Genomic DNA, 19,086 nt, shown 5'->3' with positions numbered 1-19,086 from the left:
GTTGGTGTCGCTGCAAGGACTTATAGCATACTGACACTCTGCGCCACCAAATACAGGACATATACGATAATATCACAATATGTTACATCCAATGTCAACTTACAAGTCAATATTACAGGCTTATATGAACAAAACCCGGTGTTTTCTTGACTAACCAGAAAGAAACACATGAATTCAAAACTCAACATGTAGATAACAGTCAATGACTCCTGGCTTACTGAAGATAGATGTCTGGTTAATTAAGATAAAATGCTGTCATCACAGTGTTAACCCTCCATTGCCTTTATGATGACATCTTCGTTGAGCTAAGTGTGTAGTGCAGAATGCCTAAAGGGTAATTTTGAAAACAGTTTGTCAGGAAAATAGGGAACTGTCTTGTGGTTTGTGGTTGTTGCACCTTTGAATATCTAGAGATTGCTAAATTCCAAGCAGTCCAGGCAAGGCAAGGCTACTGGACGATGGGTAGTCCGTTGCGCTTGTTGGGTAGACTATTTCATTGTTCTTAGTATTGCAGACTGACAAACTGGCATACAAGTGGCCTAATTTATATGGCGCTTTGTCCTTTAAATAAGGAACGTGGAAGAAAAATTTGTTTCTCATAATGATTAGTTTGATTTTTTTAGTGGTACTGTGTTATTATTAGGATGGCAGTGAGTTTTATTATAATTAGAGTTTAGGTATTATTATGGGGCCAAACTGACAGTCATTTTGGGGTTAAACTAATTGTATTATGAGGCATAATGGTTGTCATAATCAAGGCACTATGGCAACATTTCTTTACTTGATGAATTTGCTTAAAGTGGAGGAATTTATTGGAGTTTTAAATGGATCCTATCACTTGATTCATGCTGCCTAAACCAAAGGAAGCATGAATCAAACCCTGGCTGGCTGTACAATCCTTCTCTAAATCAATTCAGTGTTTCAGAGAAAATATAGTTGGAATAATTGGCCTGGGACAGAGACAAGACTAGTCTGGCAGAGCTCCAAGATGGATTCTCCCAGCTCTGCTACAGGTAATTGACAGGTCACTCACTGTGGGAAAGACCTGTCAATCATCTTGTAACGCTCGCGCCCTGACTGGGTGGTGCGAGCGAGGATTGTGGCCCCACTGTGCCACAAACCAGACTATCCTGGAGGGGCGTGACTAAGCAGCTACCTTGGTGTTCACTGGAGCCTCTAGTGGTGAGGTCAGGCTTGTGCGGCAGGTAGCTACCAGGTACCACTCCAGGGCGGTGTCTGGCTGTAGCAGCTGATCCCACTGGGGGATGGAACACTAGAGACAGGTGCAGGCAAGTACAGACAAGCATGGCTGGCACCCTGGCAGGCAGGCGGGCACAGCTGGCACTCAGGCAGGCGGGCACGGCTGGCACTCTGGCAGGCAGATGGGCACGGCTGGCATTCTAGCAGGCAGGTGGGCACAGAACAGACCGGAGGAATCAAGACTGTAAGGGGTAGGGCCGGAACACAGGCAGCTAGGAGTAGGAAAAGGGAACAGATAAGAACCAGTTCAGACTGGAGGGACAGGAACTGTTAGGAACTAGTTCAGACTGGAGGGACAGGAACCGCTTCAGGAGGCATGGAAACACAGGCAGGTACAGGTGGGATAAGGGAACAGGTGGTAACCAGTACAGACTGGAGGGACAGAGAGCCACGGGGTGAGGGGTGAGAGCAGAGCAGAATTGCAGGATGCGGAGAGCAGAGCAGAACCGCAGGACACAGAGAGCAGAGCAGAGCCGCTGGATGCAGAGAGCAGAGCAGAGATGCTGGATGCGGAAAGCAGAGCAGAGCTGTATATTGTGCAAAGCAGAGCCGCAGGATGTGGAGAGCAAAGCAGAGCCGCAGGATGCAGAGCAGAGCCGCAGGATGCGGAGAGCAGAGCTGCCGGAGCATAGAGCGAAGTAGAGCAGACACAAAGCTACACACAGCTGAGGAGGGAAGGAAACCGACAAGGATAGGAACAGGTACAAGAAACGGACACGGGGACAAGTACTGGACAAAGGATTCAGGCCTGGGTATGCAGCCCCCAGGGAGGCAGGAAACAAGACACAAAGAGCACAGAAATGGGTCTGGTTATGCCGCCCCAAGAGAGGCGGAAAAGAGGACAATTCAGTAGCAGTGCGCAGACTGAGTTTGTTGCTCAGGCATCTCCCTATGGGTGGAGATGCCTTAAGTACCTGATACCTCTTGGCAATTGGCTGGGGACACCTTAGGAAGGTGCACACAGTCTCTATAAGAATCAGGGAGTGTCGGCGCCGCCCCCCTAAGCACACAGCCAGGAAGAATGCAAACAGCAGGCAGGAGACATGAGGTTCACAGCATGGAGCATGCAGAGGGCAGAACTTACAGCATGGCCCGGAGGGGTAAGTATGATGGTGTGTCTGCCTGATGGAAGATGGAAAGCCATGCAGTGATGCCGGCAGGGACTTAACACACCTGGAGAGCTGCAGTGCTGGACTAGTCTCCTTACTCACTATAGTCATTGGCTGGATTTTCTAACAGTGTTTTCTCTTGAAATGTTGAGAAATTTTGGAGAAAAAAATATATCTGCCTGGGCTGCAAATTTGCAGCCAGGCTCTGATTAATGCTGTCCCAGCAGATAGGTTATGTTTATTGATGATGCATCACTATGTGGGTACTTTAGGCTTGTGCTCCTAGGCTAAAATAAAGTATTATCTGATGGATATGATGAGAGTATTTAGTGTATTTGAGTTTATCAAGAGTAGTATGGTCTGAAGCCAAATCAAAACTAGTTAATAAAGAAGGTACCGTAATTTCCCGCATTTTGACTAAGGATCATATCTGGGTCTGCTAAAAGCCAGCCATAACTTTACAGTTTTGATTTCATGTGAATACAAAATCCAGCATTGTTTGGATTATTTAGCAATAACCCATTCTCCTATAAACACAATGATTATTCATAGCAAGATGAACCACTTTGGAGAATTCAGAACTAGCGAATATTCAATGTTTCTCATAGCGACACACACCAAAAATATACTTTAAAATCAATTAAAAATAACTAATTTTGGGATTTTTTCAGAATATTTTTGAAGGATTAAGAACTGTACTTGTCAAACTTATTAGTCACTTGAACTCCTTAGGTCCTAAGGGGCACAAACTGCATAGCGATTGTATATTCCCCCTGGTTCACTCCATCTGGGATCTCTAAAACATAATAAAATGTAATGTAGCGACATTTGCATTTATTGTATCCCTCCCAATTTATTCTATCTCTCTGGGCTATTTTCAGTATTCAAGCAATTTAGCTTCCAAGCACCTTTTGTATATTTGTGAGAGATGTCAAAATCAGATTGTGAGCCCCACTTGAGGTATGGGGTGCTGCATCCGTGTGTTAACTAGTACTAACGATAAAGCTAAATATGTGATTGTCACATCTTTTTTTGCTAACTATTTTTACTTTAAATAAATATGTTCTAGTGTTACCCCCCCAGCACCAATAAACAGCACCTCTAATAAGAAACCATACCTCATTATGTAGCGATGTACTCTTTTTATACCAGTTAGCACGCAAAACTAGTGCAGATTGGTTTAGATCATTATCTTTCTGATGCACTGAGCATTTTTATTGATAGAAATCAGCATAAATTTCCATTCCAATTCTGAAAGCGTTGGAGACCACTTTGGTCTGGAGACATCACAGTGAAGTGTTTGACAGTATCATTTATAGGATTTAAAATTGCAGCGTAACAATTGGCATGTGCGGAACTATCTTCAACCTGTTTACACTAATTAGAAAACTGAAATAGTTGGGTAACCTAATATATGAGTGTGATGCCAAATCTCTGATTTTTCTCTGAAAGCTTTTCTGGAATGTAAGGGCAGGTGCTGGCAGGCTGTGAACAGAATAATGTAGGGCGAAGGAATAACCTGTGTAACAGCCATTGAGTGTTACCGCGGCCCCTGAAGGTAATAGCAGGTTAGGACAGCATATCTATGGCTGGAAACCCAGGAGCCGCAGAGCAAGTCTGTGCAGTGTCTGAAAAGGTTATCTTGATGTATCTGATGTGAGGAGCATGAATAGGAGGCTTTCACCAAGCATCTGCCTTCAGAGCATCATGCTCAAATTAATACAATCAAACCTCTTAGCGAACTGCTGTTTGGCTTCAGCATCACTGAAGACTATACTGAGGAATGTAGCCATAGGATTGTAGGAATGTGGGAGACGATTCCTCAGTTTTAGTATTTAATGACGTTTCTGCTCCAGAATAAAATCATGGCGGGATGCTGGATGCTGCAGTGGTGCTACACCAGACCCTCTACTAGGCAATGAATGGGAACTTTTCTTATTGTCCAGGGAATGGTTAGTTTTTGGGTGAGTTAGATTGTGATCCTTGGACAAAAGGGAAAAAACGACAGCTGGAACCATGGCCCCGACACTGACTCTTTGAAAGCTGAGCATTACGGCCAGTTGTCAGCCAGTGCCACCTCTATCTATACACAGTGTGGTGACTGACCCCATGCTGGAGCCACCCTTGTGACTGACCAGGAGGAATAAAGCTCTTTTCCTCCAGGCAGTGGGGCTCTAAGTGCAAGCACCAGGCAGGTTCAGAACAGAATTAACCTGCAGTTAATAACCTTAAGGTAAATCACATTTTTTCACACGACAGGTTCCCTTTAAGGACAGTGTGGTGGTTTAGTGGTTCGAATTGTTGTCTTCTAGATTCTCTATAGGTTTCTTTCAGGTTTTCCTATTTCTTTCCAATCTCCAAATAACTTCCTTATTGATTTATTGACTTCCTATGAAACTAACCCAGTGTGTATTACCAGATTGATAGATAAATTAGATTGGGAGACCCATTGGTAACAGGGATTGCTGTAAATGGCGACATTATGTACAGCGCTGTGGAATATGTCAGTGCTATATAAGCATCAGGAATAAATAAAATAGTCCTGGTGGCTGTTATTTCATGAATTGAATGTGTACTGTTTACATAGAGAATAAGAGCAACTTGATAAAAATGTGATTTGGAATTGTGTGTAACAAGCCTTTCTTGTCTTTTTTCCAGCAATGCCCTACCCACATAACTCGTATAGTTCATCAGGAAGCAGCGGACCCATCCAATGCTACCGGTGTAGAGAGACCTGTAAAGGAGAAGTAGTGAGAGTGCAGACCAACCACTTCCATATCCGTTGCTTCACCTGTCAAGGTACAACTCGCCAATCTGCGTGTGTTTCTTAGAAATAAATACAGTAGCTGTAATTCCTAGAGATTAAAGAAACCAAAAGTAAAGCAATGCAAGCATTCTTTAAAGCCACTCACACATGATAGATAGATAGATAGATAGATAGATAGATAGATAGATAGATAGATATCAGCTGTACAGTAGTTTGCTTTGAGCTGGTAGCTATCTTGCCCAACAACCCCATACACAGAAATGCTCACTCTGCCAAGCTCTATGTTCTGTATGAGAGAGCCACTGCCAGACATCTCTGTCGGTGGCTTATATCTGAGGAAGCAGACTTGCACAGAAGCATGATTAATAGCAAGTGTTAGGAGAATGGTGATTATTTGGCTTTTAAATTTAATTTCCATGAGAATGAGATGACTTTATAAACAAAGATACTGTCGCACACACACCCACAATATTTGCAATAGTGATGAGCGAACATGTTCGGACAACGTCTTATCTGAGCATGCTTGAGTGTTATCTGAGCATCTGGGCGTGCTTGAATATTATGTTCTAATACCTGCGGCTGCATGATTTATGAGTGTTAGACAGCCTCAATACATGTGGGCATTCCCTAACAAACAGGGAATCTCCACATGTGTTCAGGCTGTCTAAGACTCATAAATCATGCAGCCATGGGAACATGAACCTAATCTATGAGCACGGCCGAAGATGCTCGGATAACACCTGAGCATGCTCAGATAAGATGTTATCCAAGCTCGTTCACTCATCACTATTTGCTACTAATTTTTTTTTCTTTTTGTCATGTTCTTAATGTTAGGCTACTTTCACACTTCCGTTTTTTTTAATCCGTCACAATGCGTCAGCGCGACATATCGACAGATGCATAAAAAATAGTGAAAATTGGATGCAATGCATCCGTTGTATCCGTTTTGTCCGTTTTTACCATCCGTTTCATCCGTTTTTTTGACGGATCCGTTTTCCATGCCTAAAAATGGGAGTCTCCCAAATGTGATTGGCTACTGTAAAATAGGGAAACCAATATATTGACTGGCTGTCTGTCTTCAGGCTGGCAGGAGTCTTGCTGGCACATTTGGGGGTGACGCCCCAGGCCAGGTTTATATAGATTTGGGGCCTGTCTGGCCAATTGGCTAAAAATTCCTGATTCTGAGCATGCTCAGTGTAAAAAAACGGATTCCAGCGCTGGATTCCGTCATACGACGTGTCACGACGGATCCTGCGTCCATAGGCTTCCATTCTAGTCAACGACGTATGCCACAGGATGTGTCATTTTCCCAATGCAGATAAAAAACGTTACATTGAACGTTTTTTCCAGACGACGGTCCGCCAAAACATGATGGATCCGTCGCATGACGGATGCGACGTGTGGCCCTCCGTCACGATCCGTCGCTAATACAAGTCTATGGGGAAAAAACGGATCCTGCGGGCACATTTGCAGGATCCGTTTTTTCCCGAAACGATGCATTGCAACGGATCTGAAAAGACGGAAGTGTGAAAGAGGCTTTAGATTTCAAAATGACAGAAAAAAATGTCTGCTACTTCCCAAGTGTATAGTGACCTACCTATTCTCTCTTCCAGATGCCTCCACTTTTATAATATCCCATGCTAACTAAGAAAGGGGTGGAATGGGTGCAGCAAGTGTAGAGCTGGACATGGCAGGGGTTTGAAAGTAGGAGGCCAGGGAGAGGTTACATTTTAGTTTTGCATGTAGACATGAAAGATAGGTCACACAGTGGGCATTTGGTTAGGATTGAGTTAGGCTAAGTGCACACATTGCAGAATTGCCGCGGAAATTTCCACGGCAATTCTGCAACTCCTGCCGTGGGTATATCGCATGCGGAATTGGCATGCATATTCCCGCAGAAAACTAGCGTTTTGCAAGCATAATTAGCTTGCGGAATGCTAGCGTTTTCCAAGCGATCTGTAGCATCGCTTGGAAAACTGATTGACAGGTTGGTCACACTTGTCAAACATAGTGTTTGACAAGTGTGACCAACTTTTTACTATTGATTACAGCATCAATAGTAAAAGATAGAATGCTAAAAATAATTAAAAAAATAAAACAAAAACAGCCGATATCCTCAGCGGCTTCCGTTCCTATAGATGGTGTGTGTGCAGGACCTTCGATGACGTTCGCGTCACGTGATCGCGACGTCATCGCGGTCATGTGACCGCGACGTCATCGCAGGTCCTTCACACACACCATCTATAGGAACGGAAGCGGCCACGTGCACTGTTGAGAGGCGGGAGGACTCCGGGGGCCATCGAAGGTGAGTATATCATGATTTTTTATTTTAATTATTTTTTTTTTTAAAAATTAGATGGTGCCCAGTCCGTGGAGGAGAGTCTCCTCTCCTCCACCCTGGGTACCAACCGCACATGATCTGCTTACTTCCCGCATGGTGGGCATAGCCCCCTGCGGGAAGTTAGCAGATCAATGCATTCCTAGGTGTGCGGAATCCCCGCGATTCCGCAAATTTAATGAACATGCTGCATTTTTTTCTGGAATGCGATTCCGCTCAGGAAAAAAATGCAGCATGTGCACAAAAAATGCGGATTGCATTCTATTAAATAGGATGCTTAATGTGAGTGTTTTTTTTTGCGGTTTTATAGCGTTTTTATAGCGAAAAGCCGCCAAAAAAACGTGAAAAATCTGCTACGTGTGCACACAGCCTAAGAGGTTGTGGGGGGGTGGGGTATCTTAGGGTACCTTGTAAGAAGAGGAGTACTGTGGAGCAACTGCTTCTATCCGGGATACAGGACCAGCGAACATCCCTCCCACCCTCTCTTATTTTATGCTTGGTTGACAGTGACCAGTGGTGTGTGGAATTCCATTGTTTTTGTTTGTTTTGTCATGGCAGCTGGAGGTGAGGAGGTCAGGGATGGCCTTGGTCAATAAACTATTTATATTTTTTTGACCTTGGAGTACTGCCCCTATTTGTTTGGATACTGTCGACATTTGGTTTTGCCTTGGGGACTTTGCACCCATTATCCTCAGCTGCTGCTAGTGCTGCACCTTTTTTTCAATTATATACTCTATATACAGTGTCTTGCAAAAGTATTTGGCCCCCTGGAACTTTTCCCACATATCATGCTTCAAACATAAAGATACCACATTTAAATTTTTGGTGAAGAATCAACAAGTGGAACACAATTGTGAAGTTGAACGAAATTTATTAGTTATTTTAAATTTTTGTGGAAATTCAAAAACTGAAAAGTGGGGCGTGCAATATTATTCAGCCCCTTTACTTTCAGTGCAGCAAACTCACTCCAGAAGCTCATTGTCGATCTCTGAATGATCCAATGTTGTCCTAAATGCCTAATGATGATAAATATAATCCACCTGTGTGTAATCAAGTCTCCGTATAAATGCACCTGCTCTGTGATCGTCTCAGGGTTCTGTTTGAAGCACAGAGAGCATCATGAAGACCAAGGAACACAACAGACAGGTCCATGATACTGTTGTGGAGAAGTTTAAAGCCAGATTTGGATACAAAATGATTTCCAAAACTTTAAACATCCCAAGGAGCACTGTGCAAGTGATCATATTGAAGTGAAAGGAGTATCATACCACTGTAAATCTACTAAGGCTGCTTTCACACTTGCGTTTTGATCTGCAGCGTTTTTACCGAAAAAAACGCATGCGTTTTTTTTCCCTATGTTTAACATTAAAATTTTTGCTGCATGCGTTCTTTTGCAGAAATGCAACATGTAGTAATTTTCAGAGGCGTTTTTTTTCCGCAAAAAAACACATGCGTTCATTTGCGTTTGATTTGCGGCAAAAAATACATTGATATCTATGGAAACGCATGCGTTTTTGCGTACATGCGTTTGCTTGCGTTTTAAACGCATGCGTTTTTATAGAAAAAAACAAGAATACACCCTGATAAGCCACCCCCCACCATCAGGGTGATAAAGGGATCCTAACCCTACCCCTAACCCTAACCCTAGGGATCCAAACCCTAACCTTAACCCTAACCCTAACAATATGACAGTGAATACTCTCCGAGTTTATATTTTTAGTACTCTATAGCAATACCGTATATCTTGGGGTGTCCACATTGAACAAAGCTTTTTATTAGAAGAATGTCCTGGTCTCCAGGTCAACATAATAGCCAATCCCTATGGATCCCTAGGGTCCCTAGGGTTAGGGTTAGGGTTTGGATCCCTAGGGTTAAGGTACCTTCACACGAAACGACATCGCTAGCGATCCGTGACGTTGCAGCGTCCTGGCTAGCGATATCGTTTCGTTTGACACGCAGCAGCGATCAGGATCCTGCTGTGATGTCGCTGGTCGCTGAATAAAGTCCAGAACTTTATTTGGTCGTCCGATCGCCGTGTATCGTTGTGTTTGAAAGCAAAAGCAACGATACCAGCGATGTTTTACACTGGTAACCAGGGTAAACATCGGGTTACCAAGCGCAGGGCCGCGCTTAGTAACCCGATGTTTACCCTGGTTACCAGCGTAAAAGTAAAAAAAACAAACAGTACATGCTCACCTGCGCGTCCCCCAGCGTCTGCTTCCTGACACTTACTGAGCGCCGGCCCTAAAGTGAAAGTGAAAGCACAGCAGTGACGTCACCGCTGTGCTGTTAGGGCCGGAGCTCAGTCAGTGTCAGGAAGCAGACGCTGGGGGACGCGCAGGTGAGCATGTACTGTTTGTTTTTTTTACTTTTACGCTGGTAACCAGGGTAAACATCGGGTTACTAAGCGCGGCCCTGCGCTTAGCAACCCGATGTTTACCCTGGTTACCCGGGGACCTCGGCATCGTTGGTCGCTGGAGAGCGTTCTGTGTGACAGCTCTCCAGCGATCAAACAGCGACGCTGCAGCGATCGGCATCGTTGTCGCTATCGCTGCAGCGTCGCTTCGTGTGAAGGTACCTTTAGGGGTAGGGGTAGGGTTAGGGGTAGGGTTAAGGTTAGGGTTTGGATCCCTAGGGTTAGGGGTAGGGTTAGGGTTAGGTTTAGGGTTTGGATCCCTTTATCACCTTGATGGTGGGGGGTGGCTTATCAGTGACCTGGTGACCAGGACATTCTTCTAATAAAAAGCTACCCTACCCTAACCCTAGGGATCCAAACCCTAACCCTAAACCTAACCCTAGGGATCCTTACCCTATCCCTAACCCTAGCTAATTCTATTAATAGTGGGTTTTCTAGTTGATTTTGATGATTCGCAGCTGTCACACACTTCTCATCATGCGTTTCAAAAACGCAAACGCAGGAAAAAACGCATGTAAATGCGTCAAAATGCCGCGTTTTTTTTTACTGCATGCAAAAACGCATGCGTCTAAAAAAACGCAGCGTTTACACGCGTTTACATGCGTTTTTTCACCACATGCGGGTTTTTTTACAAACGCTGCAGATCAAAACGCAAGTGTGAAACCAGCCTAAGACCCGGACATCCCTCTAAACTTTCATCTCAGACAAGGAGAAGACTGATCAGAGATGCAGCCAAGAGGCCCATGATCTCTCTGGATAAACTGCAGAGATCTACAGCTGAGGTGGGACATTCTGTCCATAGGACAACAATCAGTCGTACACTGCACAAATCTGGCCTTTATGGAAGAGTGGCAAGAAGAAAGCCATTTCTCAAAGATATCCATAAAAAGTGTCATTGCAAAAAGCCACCTTGGAGACACACCAAACATGTGGAAGAAAATGTTCTGGTCAGATGAAACCAAAATCAAACTTTTTGGCAACAATGCCAAAAGATATGTTTGGAGTAAAGGCAACACAGCTCATCACCCTGAACACACCGTCCCCACTGTCAAACATGGTGGTGGCAGCATCATGGTTTGGGCCTGCTTTTCTTCAGCAGGGACAGGGAAGATGGTTAAAATTGATGGGAAGATGGATGGAGCCAAATACAGGACCATTCTTGAAGAAAGCCTGTTGGAGTCTGCAAAAGACCCGAGACTGGGACAGAGATTTGTCTTCCAACAAGACAATGATCCCAAACATAAAGCAAAATCTACAATGGAATGGTTCACAAATAAACGTATCCAGGTGTTAGAATGGCCAAGTCAAAGTCCAGACCTCAATCCAATCAAGAATCTGTGGAAAAAGCTGAAAACTGCTGTTCACAAACGATCTCCATCAAACCTCACTGAGCTCGAGCTGTTTGCCAAGGAAGAATGGGCAAGAATTTCAGTCTCTCGATGTACAAAACTGATAGAGATATACCCTAAGTGACTTGCAGCTGTAATCGCAGCAAAAGGTGGCGCAACAAAGTATTAAGTTAAAGGGGCCGAATAATATTGCACGCCCCACTTTTCAGTTTTTGAATTTCCACAAAAATGTAAAATAACCAATAAATTTCGTTCAACTTCACAATTGTGTTCCCCTTGTTGATTCTTCACCAAAAATTTACTTTTGGTATCTTTATGTTTGAAGCATGATATATGGGAAAAGGTTGAAAAGTTCCAGGGGGCCGAATACTTTCGTAAGGCACTGTATATATATATATATATATATATATATATATATATATATATATATATATATATATCACTGAGTAGTGCCTAAAGCCTTTATGGCCAACCTCTTTTACTGAAAGCCTGAGGCTGCCGAGAGGAATAAAAGTAATTTTCTCCCAGTAACAGGGGTTTAAGTATGGTGGTTACACGACTTCATCATGCTAATAACCTGCAGATTAACCCCATATCTGCAGGTTAATAGGATATTTTACATGACAGGTTCCCTTTAACCCCTTTACAATCTTGGAATGTATCCATATGCCTTGTTCTTACCGACCTTGGACTTATGGATTTTGCGCACAGAGGCTGTGCGCACGTGATAGCCGCAAGGTGTCAGCTGATTCAGACAACTGACACCCAGCACTGAGTGCCAGGAGCGTTGTTAGCATCACTCCCTGCACACTAACCCCCTAAATGGTGCGATCGCCGCATTTAGCGAATAGGCAGAGGGAAGAAAGTCATAGCGGGGGCCCGATCATTGCCATGTTGCCATATATATATATATATATTGCACTCACAAATAAATTTTTTATGAAAAAAGCAAAACAAAAAAAGTACGCATTTTTGATATCACTGCGTCCAGAATGACCTGATCTATAGAACTGTTCCACCAGTTAGCTCCTTCAGTGAACAACATAAAAAAAAGGCAAAAAATTATGCTTTATCAACATGCTACCGAAAAAAAAGTAGAAGAAAGTGGTACTGCTGAAAACGTCATCTTGGCCTGAAAAAAAAACAGGCCACCATACAACTCAATCTGCTGAAAAATTTTAAAAAAGTTATAGCTCTCAGAATAAAGCAATGCAAAAATAATAATTTTTTCAATAAAATAGTTTTTATTGTGTAAAAGCGCCAAAACATAAAAAATATATAAATGTGTAATCGTACTGACCCGGAGAATAAAGCTGCCTTATCAATTATACCATACGCGGATAGGCATTAAAAAGAAAAAAAAAAATCCTGTATTCCTGGTGTTTGTTCATTCTGCCTCCCAATAATTGGAATAGAAAGCTTTAAAAAATGTAAAGTACCCGAATATGGTATCAATAAAAACATCAACTCATCCCGCAAAAAAACAAGCAGTCACATGACTGTCGGCAGAAATATGGAAAAATTATAGCTCTCTAAATATGGCGATGCAAAAACTTGTTTCTGCAAAAAAATAAAAATTTTTGTGTGTGACATCAACCAAACACAAAAACCCGATATAAATCTGGTATCGCGGTAATCGTACCGACGCAAACAATAAAGTCATGTAATCAATTATATCGCACAAGGAACGATGTAAAAAATAAATAAGACCAATTCTTCACTTTGTTCATTCTGCCTCCCAAAAATTGCAGTAAGACTTGGCACACATTTATCCTGTTCTCTGCGCTGAGCCCTATACCGGGGATTTCATGTAAATCTCTAAAACGCGTGATGGAGACACTGTGGACGATGTCTGACCTTTAATCCGGTGGTGTCCATCTTTTAAGTGTGCATAAAAGTGCCGTCACAAGGACAACGCTGAGCAGAGGCCAGAGTAACTAATGCCTCATTATAGTGAATGGATCCCTCGGGGGTTTCATCCGAATCACGCCACTTGGAGATTTAGATGAAAGCCCCATAGTAAGTGCTCAACGTAGAGCGCCAGATCAACATTGTAAAATTGTGTGAGCACCTGTGGGCTCAAGGTGCTCACGACACATCTAGATAGATGGGGGTCACAGATGGGTGGATTTCTGCTGTGCTTGCCGGAACGCGTGTTAAATGCCGCTGTCAGAGTTTGATAGCGGCATTTAATGGGTTAACAGCCGTGGAAGGATCGAGATTCTTCCCACGGCTGTTAGCGGCACTTGTCAGCTGTTCAAAATAGTTGACATGCCGGAAAAGATGTGGGCTCACCACCGGAGCCCATATCAAAGGGAGCCTGTCCGATATCGGCGTATTGTTACGCCCGATGACGGAAAGGAGTTAAAAAGCCACAAGGTAGGCCCTGTTCCTTTGTCACAATGGTCAAGACAAAGGAGCTGTATGATAAAATCAGAACTGCTATTAGCAATCACAAGACTTCCAAGGGGTATAAGGCCATCTCCAAAGACCTTGGTATCCCAGTTTAAACAGTGCGCAATGTTATTAAGTAGTTTACCAAGCATGGAACCATCAAGAATCTCCCTGGATGTGGGGGAAAGAGGAAAACTGACAAGAGATGTCTTTAAAGGTTGGGGCGAATGATGGGAAAAACACCACATCAAACTTCCACAGACCTGAAGGCCAATCTGGAACAGTCTGGAGTCATGGTTTCATCAAGTACCGTACGCTACACACTAAACCAGGCAGAGCTTTGTGGGCAAAGGCCAAGGAAGAAACAATTGCTGCAGAAAAGGAACGACTGATCTTTGCCAAAGAATTACCTTGACAAACCATAATCCTTCTGGGAAAATGTTCTGTGGACATATGAAACAAAAATAGAGCTTTTTGGCAATGCAAAGCAACAGTTTGTTTATAGACAGCTCAATGAAGCTTAAGTTAACAACAATCAACAGTTAAGCATGGTGGGAGATCCATAATGCTGTGGGGTTGCTTTGCTGCATCTGATACTAGAGACCTTGACCGTATCACAGGAATCATGAAATCAGAAAATTATGAAAAGATTTTAGAGCAAAATGTCCTACCCAGTGTAATAAAACTTGGTTTGAGTCAAAGATCATGGGTCCTCCAGCAAGACAATGACCCAAAGCACACATCCAAAAGTACACAGAAATGGTTGAGAAAGGGAAAAAAGACTGTTTTAAAATGGCCCGCATTGTGTTCTGACCTCAATCCCATTGAAAATCTTTGGGGTGAGCTGAAATCTGCTATTGGGAAAAAAGAATCCTGCTAACATTCAAGAGCTTGAACAAACTGCAAAGGTAGAGTGGGGAAAAATACCAGCTGAGAAGTGCAAGAAAGCTTATTGATGGCTACAAGAAACATTTTGAGGCTGTCATCAATGCCAAAGGGTGTGCAACCAAGTATTAATTAGGGGTTCATTTATTGCTGCACATGCTGTTTATTCTGCTTCTTGTTTGCAGTTGCAACATGTACATTGAAAAACAATGTTTTATTGTTGTATTACTTTGGACCACTAATTACAAAATTCTGAGGATGTAACTATGGTTAATTTCCATTTATTTTTGAAGATATTTTACTGTCTATGAAAAAAATGAAGGGGTGCCAATAATAGTGACCGGCACTGTAGTATATAACCCATTTCTGTGTACTGTTCTTTTCCCCATGTAACTCCCTGGCTGAGGATTACTAATGCTCCCAGCATCACCGACGGTGAAAATAAATTCAGCAATCATTCTTGTATCACATCAACCTGTCATCTAGGCGTGAGTTCAATTTGAATACTATATGATGACCTATATGTGAAGTCTCTCACCATCAAACCTATAGACAACATAGCCCCACTGCGACACTATTAGACCATAAAGTATAATATTCCCATATAGTTTATCTAATATATTTGTTTACAGTTTAGAATAAGGCAAGAGTGAAAGTTGGACTATGTCTCACATATATTAAACTTGTAATTAGAAATAATAATCCCTTCATGTACATACATGGAATTATTACACTGAAAGTTTTATTCTGCCTTGTATTTATTATATTATATATAATGTATCTATCATTATGTATTAATTCAAGTGATGCTGTGTTGACCAATGATACAGCACACAAAGTCAACATTTTCAAGGGAGCATGATTGGAATCAATACAACAACTAATTATACTGGCAATACCTTGATGATTTACAATCAGTGGCACAAGCAGTAGAATGACTTTATTTCCCAATCCGTTGCGCTGGATGTTTGTGTAATGTTTTTGTGTGTTTTATATTGCAGTGTATGTACACTGCTCAAAAAATAAAGGGAACACTAAAATCCCACATCCTAGATATCACTGAATGAAATATTCCAGTTGTAAATCTTTATTCATTACATAGTGGAATGTGTTAAGAACAATAAAACCTAAAAATGGTCAACGTAAATCACAACTAATATCCCACGGAGGTCTGGAATTGGAATGATGCTCAAAATCAAAGTGGAAAATGGAGTTATAGGTTGATCCTACTTCAGTGGAAATGCTTCAAGATAAGGAAATGATGCTTAGTAGTGTGTGTGGCCTCTACATGCCTGTATGACCTTCCTACAATGCCTGGGCATGCTCCTGATGAGGCGGCGGATGGTCTCCTGAGGGATCTCCTCCCAGACCTGGACTAAAACATCCGCCAACTCCTGGACAGTCTGTGGTGCAACGTGACGTTGGTGGATGGTGCGAGACATGATGTCCCTGATGTGTTCAATCAGACTCAGGTCTGGGGAACGGGTGGGCCAATCCATAGCTTCAATGCCTTCATCTTGCAGGAACTGCTGACACACTCCAGCCAAATGAGGTCTGGCATTGTTCTGCATTAGGAGGAACCCAGGGCCAATCGCACCAGCATATGGTCTCACAAGGGGTCTGAGGATCTAATCTGGGTACCTAATGGCAGTCAGGCTACCTCTGTCGAGCAAATGGAGGGCTGTTCGGCCCTCCAAAGAAATGCCACCCCATACCTTGAGGGTTGAGGAAAGGACGGATTCTGTAAATTTTTTTGAGCTGGAGGCGACAGGAGGTGGCGAGAGTTTGGATGTGCGGTTTGAAGGACAGGTCAGAGTCAAGGGTAACTTCAAGGCATCGGATTTCGGGAACAGGGGAATGTGTGATTTCATTTATTTTGATAGATACAGTGCCTTGTGAAAGTATTCGGCCTCCTGGAACTTTTCAACCTTTTCCCACATATCATGCTTCAAACATAAAGATACCAAATGTAAATTTTGGGTGAAGAATCAAAAAGAAGTGGAACACAATTGTGAAGTTGAATAAAATATATTGGTTATTTTAAATTTTTTGGGAAATTCAAAAATGAAAAGTGGGGCATGCAATATTATTTGGCCCCTTAACTTATTACTTTGTTGCTCCACCTTTTGCTGCGATAACAGCTGCAAGTCGCTTGGGGTATGTCTCTATCAGTTTTGTACATTGAGAGACTAAAATTCTTGCACATTCTTCCTTGACAAACAGCTTGAGCTCAGTGAGGTTTGATGGAGATCATTTGTGAACAGCAGTTTTCAGCTCTTTTCACAGATGTTCTCGATTGGATTGAGGTCTGGACTTTGAGTTGGCCATTCTAACACCTGGATATTTTTATTTGTGAACCATTCCATTGTAGATTTTGCTTTATGTTTGTGATCATTGTCTTGTTGGAAGGCAGGTCCCAGTCTCAGGTCTTTTGCAGACTCCAACAGGATTTCTTCAAGAATGGTCCTGTATTTGGCTCCATCCATCTTCCCATCAATTTTAACCATCTTCCCTGTCCCTGCTGAAGAAAAGCAGGCCCAAACCATGATGCTGCCACCACCATGTTTGACAGTGGGGATGGTGTGTTCAGGGTGATGAGCTGTGTTGCCTTTACGCAAAACATATCGTTTGGCATTGTTGGCAAAAAGTTCGATTTTGGTTTCATCTGACCAGAGCACCTTCTTCCACATGTTTGGTGTGTCTCCAAGGTGGCTTGTTGCAAACCTTAAACAACACTTTTTATGGATATCTTTGAGAAATGGCTTTCTTCTTGCCACTCTTCCATAAAGGCCAGATTTGTGCAGTGTACGACTGATTGTTGTCCTATGGACAGACTGTCCCACCTCAGCTGTAGATCTCTGCAGTTCATCCAGAGTGATCATGGGCCTCTTGGCTGCATCTCTGATCAGTCTTCTCCTTGTTTGAGATGAAAGTTTAGAGGGACGGCTGGGTCTTGGTAGATTTGCAGTGGTATGATACTCCTCCCATTTCAATATGATCGCTTGCACAGTGCTCCTTGGGATGTTTAAAGTTTTGGAAATTATTTTGTATCCAAATCCGGCTTTAAACTTCTCCACTACAGTATCACGGACCTTCCTGTTGTGTTCCTTGGTCTTCATGATGCTCTCTGTGCTTCAAACAGAACCCTGAGACTATCACAGAGCAGGTGCATTTATATGGAGACTTGATTACACGCAGGTGGATTATATTTATCATCATTAGGCATTTAGGACAACATTGGATCATTCAGAGATCCACAATGAACTTCTGGAGTGAGTTTGCGGCACTGAAAGTAAAGGGGCGGAATAATATTGCACGCCCCACTTTTCAGTTTTTGAATTTCTATTTGAAATAACCAATAAATTTCGTTCAACTTCACAATTGTGTTCCACTTGTTATTGATTCTTCACCCACAATTTACATTTGGTATCTTTATGTTTGAAGCATGATATGTGGGAAAAGGTTGAAAAGTTCCAGGGGGCGAATACTTTCTCAAGGCACTGTAGTTCAGGTAGGGAAGATATGCGTGATGGAGGAAAGCTAATTAGTTCAGATTTGTCCACATTGAGCTTGGGATTCTGGAGTGCAGAGAGGTGACATCTGGGCCAGAGAGGTAGATCTGAGTGTCATCAGCATATAGATGGTACTGGAAGCCATAGGACTTTATGAGTTGTCCCAGGCCAAGTGTATAGATTGAGAAGAGTAAGGGTCCTGGGACAGAACCTTGAGGGACACCAACAGAGAGGGGGCAAGATAAAGAGGTAGTATGGGAGTAGGAAATGCTAAATGTGCGGTTGGTAAGGTATGAGGAGATCCAAGATAGGGCAAGGTTTTTGACACCAAAGGAAGAGAGGATCTGTAGTAGAGGAGGCAGTGGTCAACTGTGTCGACGTCAGAGGACAGGTCCAGAAGGAGGAGTATAGAGAATTGTTTGTTAGCTTTGGCTGTAAGTAGGTCGTTAGTAATTTTGGTCAGGACAATCTCAGTGGAATGGTGGGGACGGAAGCCAGATTGTAGGTTGTCAAAGAGAGTTAGATACAAAGTGAGAAGAAAGTTCAGCATGGACGACGTGCTGCTCAAGGAGTTTGGAAGCAAATGGGAGCAAAAATATGGGGAGATAGCTGGACATAGCCCTCAAGGGATGGCTTTTGAGGATAGGTGTGATTGTGGCATGTTTGAAAGCAGAGGGGAAGGTACCAGAAGTTAGTGATAGGTTGAAGATATGGTCTAGGGATGGAATCAGTGTGGTGGTGAGGTTGGGGAGGAGGTGGGATGGGACGGGGTCAAGTGGTGAGGTGTGATTTGGAGAGAAGATGAGCAAGCTGCTCTTCAGTGATTTTGGAGAAGGAAGTTATGGGGTTAGAGCATTGGTCTGGTATACAAAGGGGTTGTGGTGGTTTGACAACAAAGACTTGCCTTGTTTGGTCTATCTTATTTTTGAAGTGCATGGCAAAGTCCTCGGCAACGATTAGGGAACTCCCAGTATTCGGCTTGTCATGGTCATATGCTTTTGTAGGCTCCTCTGATGTTACACCCAGTGTGTTCCTCTTACTGGCTGGCTTCATTAG

The 19,086-nt window shown here is 43.0% G+C and overlaps 1 protein-coding gene across 9 annotated transcripts in view; it reads left to right on the top strand.

Annotated features, from left to right (window-relative positions):
* Positions 1 to 19,086, top strand: part of ABLIM3 (actin binding LIM protein family member 3) — a 222,284-nt gene that overhangs the window by 129,654 nt on the left and 73,544 nt on the right. For 6 of the 9 annotated variants that reach the window (XR_013215818.1, XR_013215814.1, XR_013215816.1 and 3 more), the window contains exon 2: positions 5,028 to 5,168. Coding sequence is in view for 1 of the 9 variants with exons in the window: in XM_077265770.1 (XP_077121885.1) it covers positions 2,348 to 2,360; positions 5,028 to 5,168 (154 nt within the window). In the remaining 8 variants the exon portion in view is untranslated. Of the gene's footprint in view, positions 1 to 2,332; positions 2,361 to 5,027; positions 5,169 to 19,086 lie in introns of those variants that run through there. The other 3 variants (XR_013215819.1, XR_013215817.1, XM_077265770.1) reach the window with 1 other exon arrangement.

This window comes from Ranitomeya variabilis, chromosome 5, assembly GCF_051348905.1.
Source record: "Ranitomeya variabilis isolate aRanVar5 chromosome 5, aRanVar5.hap1, whole genome shotgun sequence".
NCBI classification, from domain to species: domain Eukaryota; kingdom Metazoa; phylum Chordata; class Amphibia; order Anura; family Dendrobatidae; genus Ranitomeya; species Ranitomeya variabilis.
The sequence above is the reverse complement of the archived record's forward strand: the minus strand, read 5'-3'. Positions and strand labels throughout refer to the sequence as shown.